The sequence below is a fragment of the Lutjanus erythropterus genome, chromosome 7 (genome assembly GCF_056507025.1).
Source record: "Lutjanus erythropterus isolate fLutEry1 chromosome 7, fLutEry1.hap2, whole genome shotgun sequence".
Lineage (NCBI taxonomy): Eukaryota > Metazoa > Chordata > Actinopteri > Lutjaniformes > Lutjanidae > Lutjanus > Lutjanus erythropterus.
In genome coordinates, this window is record NC_139323.1 from 42,612,645 (window position 1) to 42,627,644 (window position 15,000).

At 42.2% G+C, this 15,000-nt stretch overlaps 1 protein-coding gene and 1 long non-coding RNA gene across 2 annotated transcripts in view; one reads left to right on the plus strand and one right to left on the minus strand.

The window, feature by feature from the left end:
- Positions 1–8,887, plus strand: part of efna2b (ephrin-A2b) — a 78,591-nt gene extending 69,704 nt beyond the window's left edge. The window contains exons 2-4 of the mRNA XM_084722344.1: positions 3,424–3,716; positions 6,971–7,036; positions 8,503–8,887. Coding sequence (XP_084578470.1) covers positions 3,424–3,716; positions 6,971–7,036; positions 8,503–8,645 — 502 coding nt within the window. The 3' untranslated portion in view covers positions 8,646–8,887. The remainder of the gene's footprint in view (positions 1–3,423; positions 3,717–6,970; positions 7,037–8,502) is intronic.
- Positions 8,888–11,190: 2,303 nt separating this feature from the next.
- LOC146324493 (uncharacterized) lies at positions 11,191–13,790 on the minus strand. Its single transcript, XR_014771237.1, has 2 exons — positions 12,224–13,790; positions 11,191–12,099 (listed from the first exon to the last, which is right to left on the minus strand). It is a non-coding gene; the product is annotated as an uncharacterized LOC146324493 (long non-coding RNA).
- Positions 13,791–15,000: the final 1,210 nt, after the last annotated feature.

Consider the following 15,000-nt stretch of genomic DNA (forward strand, 5'->3'; position numbering starts at 1 on the left):
GGTGAGAAAGATGGCGGTGAACCCGGCGGCCCCTCGGCCTGCTGGGACATCCAGAGCACTCGTGTGTCCATTAGAGTGATGAGGGGACTGTTAGCGTCACCCGATCCTTCAGCTAACTGAGTTAGCTGCACTCTGCTGATGGTGTGAGAGACGACGAAGAGGAGAAGCTCCATCAGGATGACGCTCTGATGCTGCGTTCGGGTCACATGGGAATAATCAGCGCTGTGATTCAGCAATTCAGTAAACAAACTGAAAGTGTTCGAAGTCGTTAAGATAACTCGATCATGTGGAGCGCCATCTGTGCCAAAAATACGTCACGTTTTCAGGAAGCTTAGAGGCTGAAGGAGGTTTTTATTAATATCACTTTATTTTTTTAATAGCAGTTAAAAAAAACACAATGTTTGGTGGATTTTTAAGGAATTCAGGTGGTTCAGATCTTCTCTCATCTGGACTTTGTTAGAATCTGTTTCACACACACGCTGGATTAGTTTGACTCGGTTTGACTTTGAACAAAGGCCACAACTAACAATTATCTTCAAAGTTGATTAATCTCTTTATTATTTTCTTGATTAATTGATTAGTTTTTTGGCCAATGAAATGTCATTCATTCATTTTCCATAAGGGCTGCTGGAGCCTTTCCCAGCTGACATTGGGCGAGAGTCACCAATTAACCTGCATGTATGTCTTTGGACTGTGGGAGGAAGCCGGAGAACCCTGAGAGAACCCACGCAGACACGGGGAGAACATGCAAACTCCACACAGAAAGACCCTGATCCAGCGAGCCGGGGGATCGAACTCAGGCGGCAGGACTGACCACTGCACCACCGTGACGCCCCTATGAAAAACTTTGATCAGTCCTCAAATGTCTCGTTTTGTCCACAACTCAAAAATATTCAGTTTCCTGTCAGAGAGGAAAGAAATCAGAAAATATTCACATTTAAGAAACTGGAATCAGAGAAGTTTAATATTTTTTTATTTAAAAATGACTCCAAATGATTAATCTATGAATTAATCCTGTGACAATCCAACGTCTGGAGCGTCTGGAGCGTCTGGAGCGGCGTGCGCTGCCCTCCACCTGTTGGAACCTGTTTTTCAAGGGTTTCCTGTCACAATTATTTTCATTATTGATCAATCTGTTGATCGAGAATGATCAGAGGTTGAAAAATGAGGTTCAAACATGTCATCACTTTTTCACAGACCTACAACAACGATAAATGAAAATGAACTGTCATTAATTTCTTTGCTGCTGCAGCTGAGGAGCCTCGTCTGAGACTTTCTTTCTCCTCTAGTTCTTAAATACCCTGCAGTTGTCACAGGAAATGGAAACACAGATCTACGCATGTTGAGCCAATCACGTTGCAGTTTTTTTCACACCAGTTCTCGGTCTGGAAGACGACCTGGACCACAGCTTTTGAACTGGGCTTCTTCAAACTGGAAACTGCTCTGTTGCTCCAGTTTCATGTTGGATCGAACATGTTGTGCAACAGGCTGTGAAATACGTTTACTCTCATTTGGTGGGCGTGTCACAGGTGTCACCCAATCAGCAGCGGCGTATTAAAAAGGTGATGCAGTTGCGGTGTAGTCGTGTTCACAACAGGGCGTTCATGCTTCTGTTGTTTTGTGAAGGTCTGAACGCAGCCCAGAGCTGTTGCTATGACGATCACATGACCACAGAGACGGCGCCCCCTGCAGTCTGACCTCTAACACGCTGTCAGAAGCTGTGAGCTGTGATTAACCAGGACTCTCTGAGCCAATCAGGACGGAGCGTGAGAAACCAAATCAGTCAGTTCAAACCTCATTAACAGAATCCAAATTAGCTCTGCTGATTGGACGGTGCCGTTGTTGTTTGAATGACATGAATATTCAGAGACACATGAAGTTTGATTAGTTTGTTTTGTCAGATCGATCGCTGAATGACGATCAGCTCTAATCAGATTTGATGTTTGTGAGAAATGAAATGAAATTATGTAAATTACAGGCTGAGTGTGACGGAGCAGCTGTGAGGACGAAACCAAAAAAACACAACATGTTTCACATCAAAGTCTGATGAGGAAACTTTATTTTACTGTTTATAATCTTTATTTATAGAAAAAAATGTCACATTACAAAGAGCTTCACAAAGGGCAGGAAATAAAAGAGATAAACATCCAGTCATTCAGTGTAAAATGGCAGGAATATGAAAATAAAAACCAGTTCAAACTTGGACCCAAGTAGCAGAAGATGTTCACCTCCATCCTCCTCCTCCTCCTCCTCCTCCTCCTCTTCCTCCTCCTCCTCCTCCTCTCTCCTCCTCCTCCTCTTCCTCCTCCTCCTCCTCCTCTCTCCTCCTCCTCCTCCTCCTCCTCCTCCTCCTCTTCCTCCTCCTCCTCCTCCTCCTCCTCCTCCTCCTCTCTCCTCCTCCTCCTCTCTCCTCTCTCCTCCTCCTCCTCCTCCTCCTCTTCCTCCTCCTCCTCCTCCTCTCTCCTCCTCCTCCTCCTCTTCCTCCTCCTCCAGCCTTCAGGTCCAGGCAGCAGGAGTCCAGAGCCACTTCACCTCACCAGTCTCTGCTTTGCAGCTCATCATCACCTCCAGTGTCATGACCCCGGTGTTTCTCTTCTCTACAGCTTCATCACCAACATTTATATATATAAACATATTGTTTCACCTCAATGAGGTCGAACCAAAGACTCATGTTTATATATCATGACCGTGTCAATAAACCATTTCTCTTTTACTCTTAGTCTCTCCTGATTGAAATAAGTGTGTGTGTGTGTGTGTGTGTGTGTGTGTGTGTGTGTGTGTGTGTGTGTGTGTGTGTGTGTGTGTGTGTGAGTGTGTGTCTCTGTGGAGCTGCAGTGTGAGACAGCTCAGTTCACAAATGTGACACAAAGCTTCATAACAGGAGAGTTAATGACACAGCTATGATCATAAACATGTCATTTACTGCCAGGCGTCAGAACGTTGTTCTTGCAGACGGTCTGTGTTCTCTGGATGTGGCTTCAGTCGCCCCCTGGTGGTCAAACTGTGATGTCAGAGACCTCAGTCATCCTGCTCATCACACACTTCAAATAATTCAAATATTAAAAAGTGTTTTCATCGTTTCTTTTCATTCTTCACAGATTTATAGACTCCAGTGATAAATTCTGAAAACATGAAACGTAAACTGCAGAAATTACGAATTTGAAATGAGAGTTTTGTTTCTGACTGAAAACTCAGTGTGACGACGTTATGGAGGCGTGACCTGCGTCTGTCCATCGGTCTGTCCATCGGTCTGTCCATCGGTCTGTCCATCGGTCTGTCCATCGGTCTCTGTGGGGACGTTGTGTTTTTATTTTTTGCAGTTGTTGGCAGAGCTGCTGAACGTCATCGCTCATCACTCACTTGATGTATAACACGTGTTGTGCTGTGAAATAAACAGGAAATGACCTCACTTCTCCTCCTCAGGTTCTTCCGGGGCGAGTACACGGTGGAGGTGGCGATCAACGACTACCTGGACATCTACTGTCCGCACTACGAGGTGCCGGAGCCCGCCGAGCTCATGGAGCACTACGTGTTGTACATGGTGAACTACGACGGCTACACGACCTGCGACCACCACAGGAAGGGCTTCAAACGCTGGGAGTGCAACCGACCGCAGAGCCCCAACGGACCGCTCAAGTTCTCCGAGAAGTTCCAGCTCTTCACGCCCTTCAGCCTGGGCTTCGAGTTCAGGCCTGGACACGAGTACTACTACATCTGTGAGTACTACACGCTGAGTGTTACTGAGTACCACTACATCTGAGTACCACTACATCTGTGAGAACTTCACGCCAAATATTACTGAGTACTACTACATCTGTGAGTACTACACACCAGATATTACTGAGTACTACTACATCTGTGAGTACTACACGCTGAGTGTTACTGAGTACCACTACATCTGTGAGTACTACAAGCTGAGTGTTACTGAGTACCACTACATCTGAGTACCACTACATCTGTTAGTACTACATGCTGAGTGTTACTGAGTACCACTACATCTGTGAGTACTACACACCAGATATTACTGAGTACTACTACATCTGTGAGTACTACATGCTGAGTGTTACTGAGTACCACTACATCTGTGAGTACTACACGCTGAGTGTTACTGAGTACCACTACATCTGTGAGTACTACACACCAGATATTACTGAGTACTACTACATCTGTGAGTACTACATGCTGAGTGTTACTGAGTACCACTACATCTGTGAGTACTACAAGCTGAGTGTTACTGAGTACCACTACATCTGAGTACCACTTGATCTGTGAGTACTACACGCTGAGTGTTACTGAGTACTACTACATCTGAGTACCACTACATCTGTGAGTACTACATGCTGAGTGTTACTGAGTACCACTACATCTGAGTACCACTACATCTGTGAGTACTACACGCTGAGTGTTACTGAGTACCACTACATCTGTGAGTACTACACGCTGAGTGTTACTGAGTACCACTACATCTGAGTACCACTACATCTGTGAGTACTACACGCTGAGTGTTACTGAGTACTACTACATCTGTGAGTACTACACACCAGATATTACTGGGTACTACTACATCTGAGTACCACTACATCTGTGAGTACTACACACCAGATATTACTGGGTACTACTACATCTAAGTACCACTACATCTGTGAGAACTTCACGCCAAATATTACTGAGTACTACTACATCTGAGTACCACTACATCTGTGAGTACTACACGCTGAGTGTTACTGAGTACCACTACATCTGTACTACAAGCTGAGTGTTACTGAGTACCACTACATCTGAGTACCACTACATCTGTGAGTACTATAAGCTGAGTGTTACTGAGTACCACTACATCTGTGAGTACTACACGCTGAGTGTTACTGAGTACCACTACATCTGAGTACCACTACATCTGTGAGTACTACACGCTGAGTGTTACTGAGTACCACTACATCTGAGTACCACTACATCTGTGAGTACTACACACCAGATATTACTGGGTACTACTACATCTGAGTACCACTACATCTGTGAGAACTTCACGCCAAATATTACTGAGTACTACTACATCTGCGAGTAGTACAACCCAGATTCCAAGTTGTGACGTGTCAAACATAAATAAAACCAGAATACAAAAATTCACAAAACCTTTGACACAACGTTCCAACGTGTTTGTATTACATCTATTTACATTTGGTTTTCCAGAAAGTTTTATTATGATAGTTGTGTTTTTGGGGATTTCTCAGTTTCTAAATGTTTGGATTTGACGCCACTTGACCCCACAGGGCCACCGTCCAAAACATCTCTACCATGACACTTTGTCAGATGGTGTTGCCTTGGCAACAAGCAACATGCTGAGAGGAGCTTTAAATATGCTGGTCGTTTAGCACACTGACTGTGTGTGTGTGTGTGTGTGTGTGTGTGTGTGTGTGTGTGTGTGTGTGTGTGTGTGTGTGTGTGTGTGAGGTGTTAAAAGCTGTTGTTAGCAGCTCTGTGTTGATCTCCTCCTCACCATAAACAGCCTCTTGTTTTAATGAGACAGTTCTGCCTCCTGCACCTGCTCAGTGAACAACACACTACATGTACATCACACAAACCGCCCCTAGCCTTTATGCTAAGCTAGGCTAAACACATTCTGAACTATACTGTGTTCCTTCAGTGAACAGAATTTTGATATTGTCTCAACAAGCATGTGGTTTAGAGGACAGTGTTGATTTGTTTAGTCTGAGAGAAAGACACATGTACAGTTAGCTTCTAGGTCCTGTTAGCTTAGAGTTAGCTTCTAGGTCCTGTTAGCTTAGAGTTAGCCTCTAGGTCCTGTTAGCTTAGAGTTAGCCTCTAGGTCCTGTTAGCTTAGAGTTAGCTTCTAGGTCCTGTTAGCTTAGAGTTAGCCTCTAGGTCCTGTTAGCTTAAAGTTAGCCTCTAGGTCCTGTTAGTTTAAAGTTAGCCTCTAGGTCTTGTTAGCTTAGAGTTAGCCTCTAGGACCTGTTGAGTTTAGTTTAGTTTTATTTAAAATAAATGTCATATTTAAATTTCAACATGATCACGCTTTATTTAGAAGAGCTCCCATGGAATCATGGGAGGGATTGTTGCAGCTCAGAGTCCCTGCAGGACTGATGAATCTGATCATCTGTAGTTGATTGATGTGATGAGATCTGTCCTGTCAGAGACACGCTGGTTAAAAAGACAAGAAAAAACTTTGTATCTGCTGTTTGTTTCACTGGTCTGTCTGTCCTCTCTCTGTCGTCTCCCTGTCGTCTCTCTGTCGTCTCTCTGTCGTCTCTCTGTCGTCTCCCTGTCATCTCTCTGTCCTCTTTCTGTCGTCTCCCTGTCCTCTCTCTGTCGTCTCTCTCTGTCGTCTCTCTGTCCTCTCTCTGTCGTCTCTCTGTCGTCTCCCTGTCGTCTCTCTGTCCTCTCTCTGTCGTCTCCCTGTCGTCTCCCTGTCCTCTCCCTGTCCTCTCTCTGTCGTCTCCCTGTCGTCTCTCTGTCCTCTCTCTGTCGTCTCTCTCTGTCGTCTCTCTGTCCTCTCTCTGTCGTCTCTCTCTGTCGTCTCCCTGTCGTCTCTCTGTCGTCTCCCTGTCGTCTCTCTGTCGTCTCTCTGACCTCTCCCTGTCCTCTCCCTGTCGTCTCCCTGTCGTCTCTCTGTCGTCTCTCTGTCCTATCTCTGTCGTCTCTCTGTCCTCTCTCTGTCGTCTCTCTCTGTCCTCTCTCTGTTGTCTCTCTGTCGTCTCTCTCTGTCGTCTCTCTCTGTCGTCTCCCTGTCCTCTCCCTGTCCTCTCTCTGTCCTCTCCCTGTCCTCTCTCTGTCGTCTCCCTGTCCTCTCTCTGTCCTCTCTCTGTTGTCTCCCTGTCCTCTCTCTGTCGTCTCTCTCTGTCGTCTCCCTGTCGTCTCTCTGTCGTCTCTCTCTGTCCTCTCTCTGTCGTCTCCCTGTCGTCTCTCTGTTGTCTCTCTGTCCTCTCTCTGTCCTCTCTCTGTTGTCTCTCTGCAGCGTCTCCTCATCCAAACCTGGCTGGGAAACCTTGTCTGAAGCTTAAAATCTACGTCAAACCAACCAGTGAGTTTCCTTCTCTTCTCTTTTTTATTGAGATTTAATTAGAAAGTTTTTCTCATAATGTTTCATTAATGTTTGAATTCAAAAAGTTATTAAAAATAGATTAAAAATGTAATAAACAAGATGTTAAAAAGGTAACATTGATTTAAAAATGATCTAAAATATACCAACTTAAAAACTATTCTTTGGATAAAAAAGGTGTCGATCTTTATGTACGGTTTATTTCGTCAGGTCACATGACCACAGTCATTTATGATTCTGAACTTTCATTTGTTTTGTATCTGAATGTAATATTTGTTGAAGATGTATTTTCTGTTGCTGTGGTGACGTGTTGCACCTTAAAACTTCTAACACTGTTTTGGTTTAACACGGTTCTCAAACCGCGGTGTCCTGGTGGAAGTCCTGACTGTGTCATCGATTCCGTCCACCCAGCAGCTCCGGACAAACCGCGTCAACACTCGGTGCATCTCTTCCAGCTGCAAACAGGCAGCGTTTGTTTCTGTATGAGTCGCTGAGCGTTGGAATGAGACCGAGGGTTTCACATGAAGCATTTTTATTCTAACTGATCAGATGATTAAAGATTCCTGCAGAATAAATTCTTCCTTCATCTAAAACTGTAAATGTCAGTTTGATGAAGAGGACGTGTGAAGACTCTCAGCTGTCTCAGTGAAGGTGTTAAACTTCGTCCTCACAGTTAGAAACAGTTTGACTGCAGAGAGAATCATCAACACGTTAACGCTGGAAATCCTCCGTCTCACCAACAAATCAGCTTCATCGACGAGACGCCGCTCAGCAGGAAGTGAAGTGTTTACTGGATGTGGAGGAGGATTATCTGCCCAGGCTGAAACAGGCGAGCTGTCAGACACTTGAACAGCAATATTAGATTAGAGCTGGAAAAAAAAAAGAAAGAATCAGGACAAATTATTTTCCCAGAATCCCTCTGACACAGGCAGGCTTTCATCATCTGATTCTTTCACAATAAAAGCTCTCTGTGGACAAAGGAAGACAGAATAAAATCACAGGAAGTCGTAACAAAATAGATTCAAATAAAAGTTTAAAAACGATAAAAAAAAAAAAACATCTGGTGATTATTGGAGATTGTGGTTTTATAAGCTGGACAATAAAGTTAATTCAACCCAAATCTGATCTGAAACACTGAACAGGAGAGAACGAGATAAATGAGTTTCTCCTGCTGATCAACACCTCGTTCCTTTAACAACCTGTTAGTGTTTAACAACTACAGCTCCCATGAGGCTTTGAGGCTTCGTCAGAGGCTCATTAACAAAGCCTCATGGGAAAAACATGCAGAATTACTGTTGTTTGATTAATGTTGCTCCGTGAACCAGAACGTCCACTGAGGTCAGGGGTGATGTCATTCAGCTGGAGGAATAAATACCACAGGATAAATATTCTTCTTCGTTGGTGTCGTCTAGACGTGATGATGACCTGTTTGTGTCTCTGTCTCTCAGATGACTCGGTGTACGAGTCCCCAGAGCCTTTCCTGACAGACGACACCACCGGCGGCTGCAGCCTGGCTTTGCCCCGCCTCTCCCTGCTGTCCGCCATGATGCTCGGCCTCCTCCTCCTCATCCTCCCCCTCGCCTCCTCATAGCACCTCCTCCTCCTCCTCCTGCTCCTCTTCCTCCCGTCACTCTGAGGACAAACAACCAACCTGAGGCAGGAAAACAAAATCCAGCTCCCTCCCCCTGACCTCACCTGAACAACACACAGCAGCTCAGCCAATCAGAGGAGGCTGAGGTCACTGGTGGGAGGAGCCTGGAGCTGCTCGGCTGGGATCGTCTCTGATGATGGATGTTTCAGCTCTGACAGTCGAGACTCCGCTGACTCCATGTTACAACCTGATACATCAAATATACTTTAAATATAAAATATATCAAATCATTCTGGAGAATTGGGACAAAAATTTAATTTGATATTTAATTCAATTCTGATGGAAAATATATTTTAAACATCAAACTCTTGTCTATTAAACCAGGTGAATCTATTAGTGACTAAATGTTTTAGTAAATGTAGACGTCAGTCAACCATTTTATTTTTTAAAGTCTCTTAATGTGAATCAAAATGACACATTTTTAATCCATAAAACTTATTGATCTTTGATTCAGTCCACATGTTATGGTTGAGACGCATCTGATAGAAATATTTTTGAATGAATTTGTCTAAAAATATAAAGTTTACCAGGGTTTGATCAGTATTCCTGCCTTTTTTAAACCAGCAAGTGAGACAGGGGTCCTTAGGTATAGCTGACCCTTTTTATGCCTGATTAAATCACCTGGGACACAACGTTAAACATTTTCATAACCTTTTAGATTTTGAAGGATTTTAACACATTTAAATTGTCTGAAGCGAATTCTTGTTTTCTGCTTAGAAATTAAAAAATGAAAGCAAACAAAAACATGTCATAAACTCCATATATCTCAATAGATTTTCACCAAAGAAAAACCTTGTAATAAGAGTGTTGGTATTATTTTTTTGTCCCAATTCTCAAGACCAGCTGCTGTACGATTCAGTTTTTACCCTCTTGTTGTGTATTTGTCCACCGTCTGCCTCTGTGGTGCCAGATATCGTTAGACTTTTAAAATTCTGTTGCCAAAACTTTACTCTGCTGAGATTTTTTAATTTAACAAATAAAACAAACTTAAAGGTCCATACCAGGAGTTTAACGTGTGTTAGCCCTTTAATGCAAATCAGCTAGTGATCAGGGTTGAATTAAGTTCTGGGGACGTTATTTTAAGTCCCTGCTCGGTGGGACGGGGGTCCACAGGGACAGGAGCTCGGGGGTGGGTCTTGTAGTGGAAAACAATTCTGATTGGGCGAGTAATTTGTATTTTGGCCACCATTTTTAAAAAAATCCGTAGTACTAATTTTCCTAGACTTTGTGGGTCTTTGGACCGCAGTGGAAAGGAAAACAACAGGCTGAAGGAACCTTTTAGTTCCTTGAAAAGTAGTTCCTGGGACTAAAAGTTTCAGGTTCTTTGGGTGGAAACACGGCTTTATATTTCTGATATTTCGCACATAATCTTAAATTTAAATGTTAAAGAAAAAAAACAACTTTCAGGACTTCAGGGCCTCCACAGCAGGCACAAAGTGTTTCAGAGATTTGAAAATATTTTTCAGTTTCTGGTTTCTGTTTATGTCAGAACAGAATGAAAATCATCGAACAGACTCGAGCCTCGCTGGAGTTGTTTAATTCATCACAGTCAACTGAAAAATCTGCTTCATCGTGCATCAGTTAAGATACAGATCAATGCAGATCAAGTCTCAGCAGGCAGCTCATTGATTTTCAGATTTTATATCGAAGAATGGAAATCAATGGCTGCATATCATTTTTTTTAACCAAGAATGCCTGAAGTCCCAAAAGGCAGATTTTTTTTGTATTAAACATTGTTTTCTATCCAGTGCACCATAAACGGTGCAAATAAGTTTTTATCTTGTTCACAAGCTATAAAAAAATTCATAATTTGGTCTAAAACCAATTTTTGTTGGACTTTAGGGATTCCTTAAGTAGACAACATTTTAGAGTGAAGCATGTAAAACTTGATTTGGTGTTTTTGTAGATGATCTCTGAGTAAATATGGTACACAATCAATGAAATGATCATTTAAATCAGGAAGTATTACGATAATCAGGGAGGTGATCAGGTAAAAACATCCAGAGACACTGATTGTAGCATTTAAACATCAAACATCTGTACAGCTGCTGAGGGAAGTGACAGAGGAAACATGGCCGTCAGTGGAGTCTTCAGTCTGCAGACAGAAACACATGAGAACTGAATGAACTCTTCATCATCGACAGACAGAACATCATCATCATCATCGTCGTCGTCTTCTAGTCTGCACGAACACCAGCAGAAAGAGACTCGAACAGATGAGCCGCAGTCGGAGCTGCGTTCAGCGTTTATCTCTGATGAATACAGTCACACAAATCAGACACGTGAGATTAAAGTTTGAGAGTCTCTCTGATTGGTCGATCCACAGCTGATCAGGATGAGCTGCATCTCGATTGGTCGTCTTAGTTCATCTCAGTGTCATTTTTGACAAAATCAGGGCTGCAACTTTATAATTATTTTCATTAACAATCAACATATCCAGTATCTATTAATCATAATCAATGAATCAGCTTCTCTAAAAACTGTATTATTAAAAGTTGCAATAAGCATTTTTCTTCAGTTTTTAAAGTCTAAAATTAGTTTCTTCCGTCCAACAGTCCAAAAAGAAAAAAGAAAAAAAAAAGATATTTTTCTACCTAAAGTTTCAGTTTAACAAACATGTTAAACATGATATATTTGACGTTACTCAGTATAATTTAATAATGACAGTTATGTGATTTTCATATGTTTTGTTTCCTCCATAATGAATGAAAAAGGAAAAAAAAAACTTGGTCATAAAAAAGTCTATTCATGGCATTTACAAAGTTTGATATCTGACTGACGACGCCTAAAAATACTCTTCAGTCTGTCGCCTCCAAAAGTGGAGCTTCTCACAGACCTACAGGACAAGCTAACAAAGCTAACTGCGCTGATGTGACGAGCTAACGTAGCTTCACAGACCTACAGGACAAGCTAACAAATCTAACTGCGCTGATGTGACGAGCTAACGTAGCTTCACAGACCTACAGGACAAGCTAACAAAGCTAACTGCGCTGATGTGACGAGCTAACGTAGCTTCACAGACCTACAGGACAAGCTAACAAAGCTAACTGCGCTGATGTGACGAGCTAACGTAGCTTCACCGACCTACAGGACAAGCTAACAAAGCTAACTCTGCTGATGTGACGAGCTAACGTAGCTTCACCGACCTACAGGACAAGCTAACAAAGCTAACTGCGCTGATGTGACGAGCTAACGTTGCTTCACAGACCTACAGGACAAGCTAACAAAGCTAACTGCGCTGATGTGACGAGCTAACGTAGCTTCACCGACCTACAGGACAAGCTAACAAAGCTAACTGCGCTGATGTGACGAGCTAACGTAGCTTCACAGACCTACAGGACAAGCTAACAAAGCTAACTGCGCTGATGTGACGAGCTAACGTTGCTTCACAGACCTACAGGACAAGCTAACAAAGCTAACTGCGCTGATGTGACGAGCTTAAGGTAGCTTCACCGACCTACAGGACAAGCTAACAAAGCTAACTGCGCTGATGTGCGAGCTAACGTAGCTTCACAGACCTACAGGACAAGCTAACAAAGCTAACTGCGCTGATGTGACGAGCTAACGTTGCTTCACAGACCAACAAAATATCAGAACAGACATCAGGAAACTAAAAAAAGCTCAGCTCTTTTAATTTAAAAATTACTCTCAAATCACGAGTTTGATATTAAAAAGGTGTAAACGTTCATCCTGAATCTGAAGTGTCAGATGATCTTTGTGATGATTGATCAGCTGATTGATTGTGGCTCATTTCTGTGACTGTATTAATCATCAGTGTTTAATAATAATAATCATTGTTTCCTTTCGTCTGTCGCCCTCCTGCAGCCCTTCAGCAGACGTTTCTGTAAATCTGCCAAAGACTATTGTTAAACTTTTTTTATTGGGATTTGAGGGTGGGGCCTGAAAACTCATACAGCAGCTACAGGGTCTCTTGGCCCCGCCCACTTCTGCCACAGGGGCGGGGTTATGTCAAGGGGAGGAGCATTTTTTATTTCTAAATCGTGTCATTTTGTCGTAATTAAATAAAAACGAATGTTATGCGCAAAACAAAATGAAACAATCAAAAATGGCCTTTTTCCCACTGGTGCTGAATTTTTAGTGACTGACGTCTTTTCTGGGGAAACAGCGACGCCGTGTGGTCAGGAAGACTGTTTTTTTTCTCTTCATCTCTTCATACCATCCCTCCATCGTCTGATGGACGGGGAGTGTGTCCCTGTGTGGTGACGAGCAGGGGCATGCTGGGAAATGCAGTATATATATAACGAAGGCACTGTGATGGAGGACGGACAGAAGATGTAGCACTCAGACTCCTGTGGAGAACGACGGAAACAAACGGACGTTTCCTCGTTGGTACAAAAAGAGCGAAAAATCAACTTTTTATTTTATGTTTGTGCCATTTTTCTGTTTTAAAAAATGCAAGAGAAAATTCATATGAGATATGAATTCATCAGCAGAGATATGAAGGAACCAGTCAGATGTTTGTTGTTGTTGTTGTTACTGTTGTTGTTGTTTTTCTCTTTTATGTTCCTGCTTGCATCACAATGCATTCTGGTCCTTGTAGTCCCGTGCGTTCTGGTTCTGTTGATAAATAACGGTTAGGTGGATTCATCATCCGATTCTTCGTTGATTTTCGTGTGGATGGAATCCGTTTTTCGTGGCGTGAGAAAAGTTAAAGAAGCAGGAGAAGGAAAAAAGTTCTGATGGTGGTTTTGTGAGCGGGAGTGAGACCTCCCTGCTGTTTACAGCATCTCTGAAGATCAATCATCCTGAAAGAAAATGTTTTTTACATCCAAATGTCTGCATATTCTATTCTCTGAAAGACAAAAAATCTGTTTTTGTATATTTTCTTATTGGATGCTTATAAAGTCCTGTTCAAGAATGCATTTATCTGATTGGCTGAAGAGCTAACGAGGGGTCAGAGGTCATCAGGCCTCTTCAGGACATTTTTTTCTGCGCTGCATGAGCAGGAAAAATAAAACATAAAAATACATTTACTGAATTTACTTTGAAGACGATTTCAGAGAGAAAATGTTAAGAAGTGTATGAATCTGTGTTTGATAAATTCACCAATAAAAAATGTTCCACTAAAAATGTATTTTCTACTAATTTATTACACACACACACACACACACACACACACACACACACACACACACACACACACAAATCCAGGCAGTAAACTCACTGTCGACCTGTTCTGTCCTCGAAAACACTGTGAACAAAAAACCTGTGTTGAAATCAGCAGGAGGCTGTTAGCAGTTAGCTGTTAGCAGTTAGCTGTTAGCAGTTACCTGTTAGCTGTTAGCAGTTCCTGCTGTGTGTCTCAAGCTAACAGCTAACAGAGCTAATAAAACTAACAACTGATGGAGCTAAAACACTTAGAGCTGCAATGACTAAATGATTATTAATTAAAATTCCTGGTGAAGCTCAAAGTTTCAACAACACTGGATTTATAGTTTATCCAAAACACATCTGTGTGAAATCCTGACGCGTTTGTAGATTCACCTTCAGCTGTGGTAAAAAAAAACACCTCACTGAAGACAGACGCCAAAATCTCCTGAAGAATCCATCTGAAGCCTCTTTTTGAGTTTTATGTTTTACCTTTATGTGATCATTAACTTTATGAAGTGGACTGTGTTGAACAGTGAAGCGCACACGGTGTGATCCGTCTGCTGAACGCCAACAGAATATAGAATCTGTCTCAGCTCAGTACTGAAAACAATAAATGAACAATAACAAATTTCATCAGTTTAAAATATTATGACTTCAGACACACAGCGACGGATCTGCGGCTATAAAGTGTCATCATACGCTGTGAGCAGCTGTTCATCAAAATGTTAATTAATGTTGAGATGATGTTCTTCTGCCTCAATAATTATTATTAATACCATCAGATAAAAACAGTGATCAGGTTTGTAGCTCAAGTCTCATCTGGACGGTAAGTTTCTGTTTCATTTTCAGGAAAAACAGGCTGTTAATTAATAACTGAGTTAATATTCCTCACCAGTGTCTTTTATAATTCAGTTGTATTAAGTCTTAATTATAAATTCTAATTTCTATGTAATAATATAAATATAGAATAGCATCTGTCAGACTGATACTAGTTCAGCCTGAAGCTTCTTGTGTTCAGCAGTTTCATCAATAACTTGTTTTTCAGTTTCACTTTATGTGAAAAAAAAGCCTGAGTCACAAACACGTGATATTCATCGCCAGTCGAGTTGGAACAGGTCGAACGCCTGCAGACACACCTGGTGATCATGAATCACACATGATAAACACGTACAGGTGTGAAGCA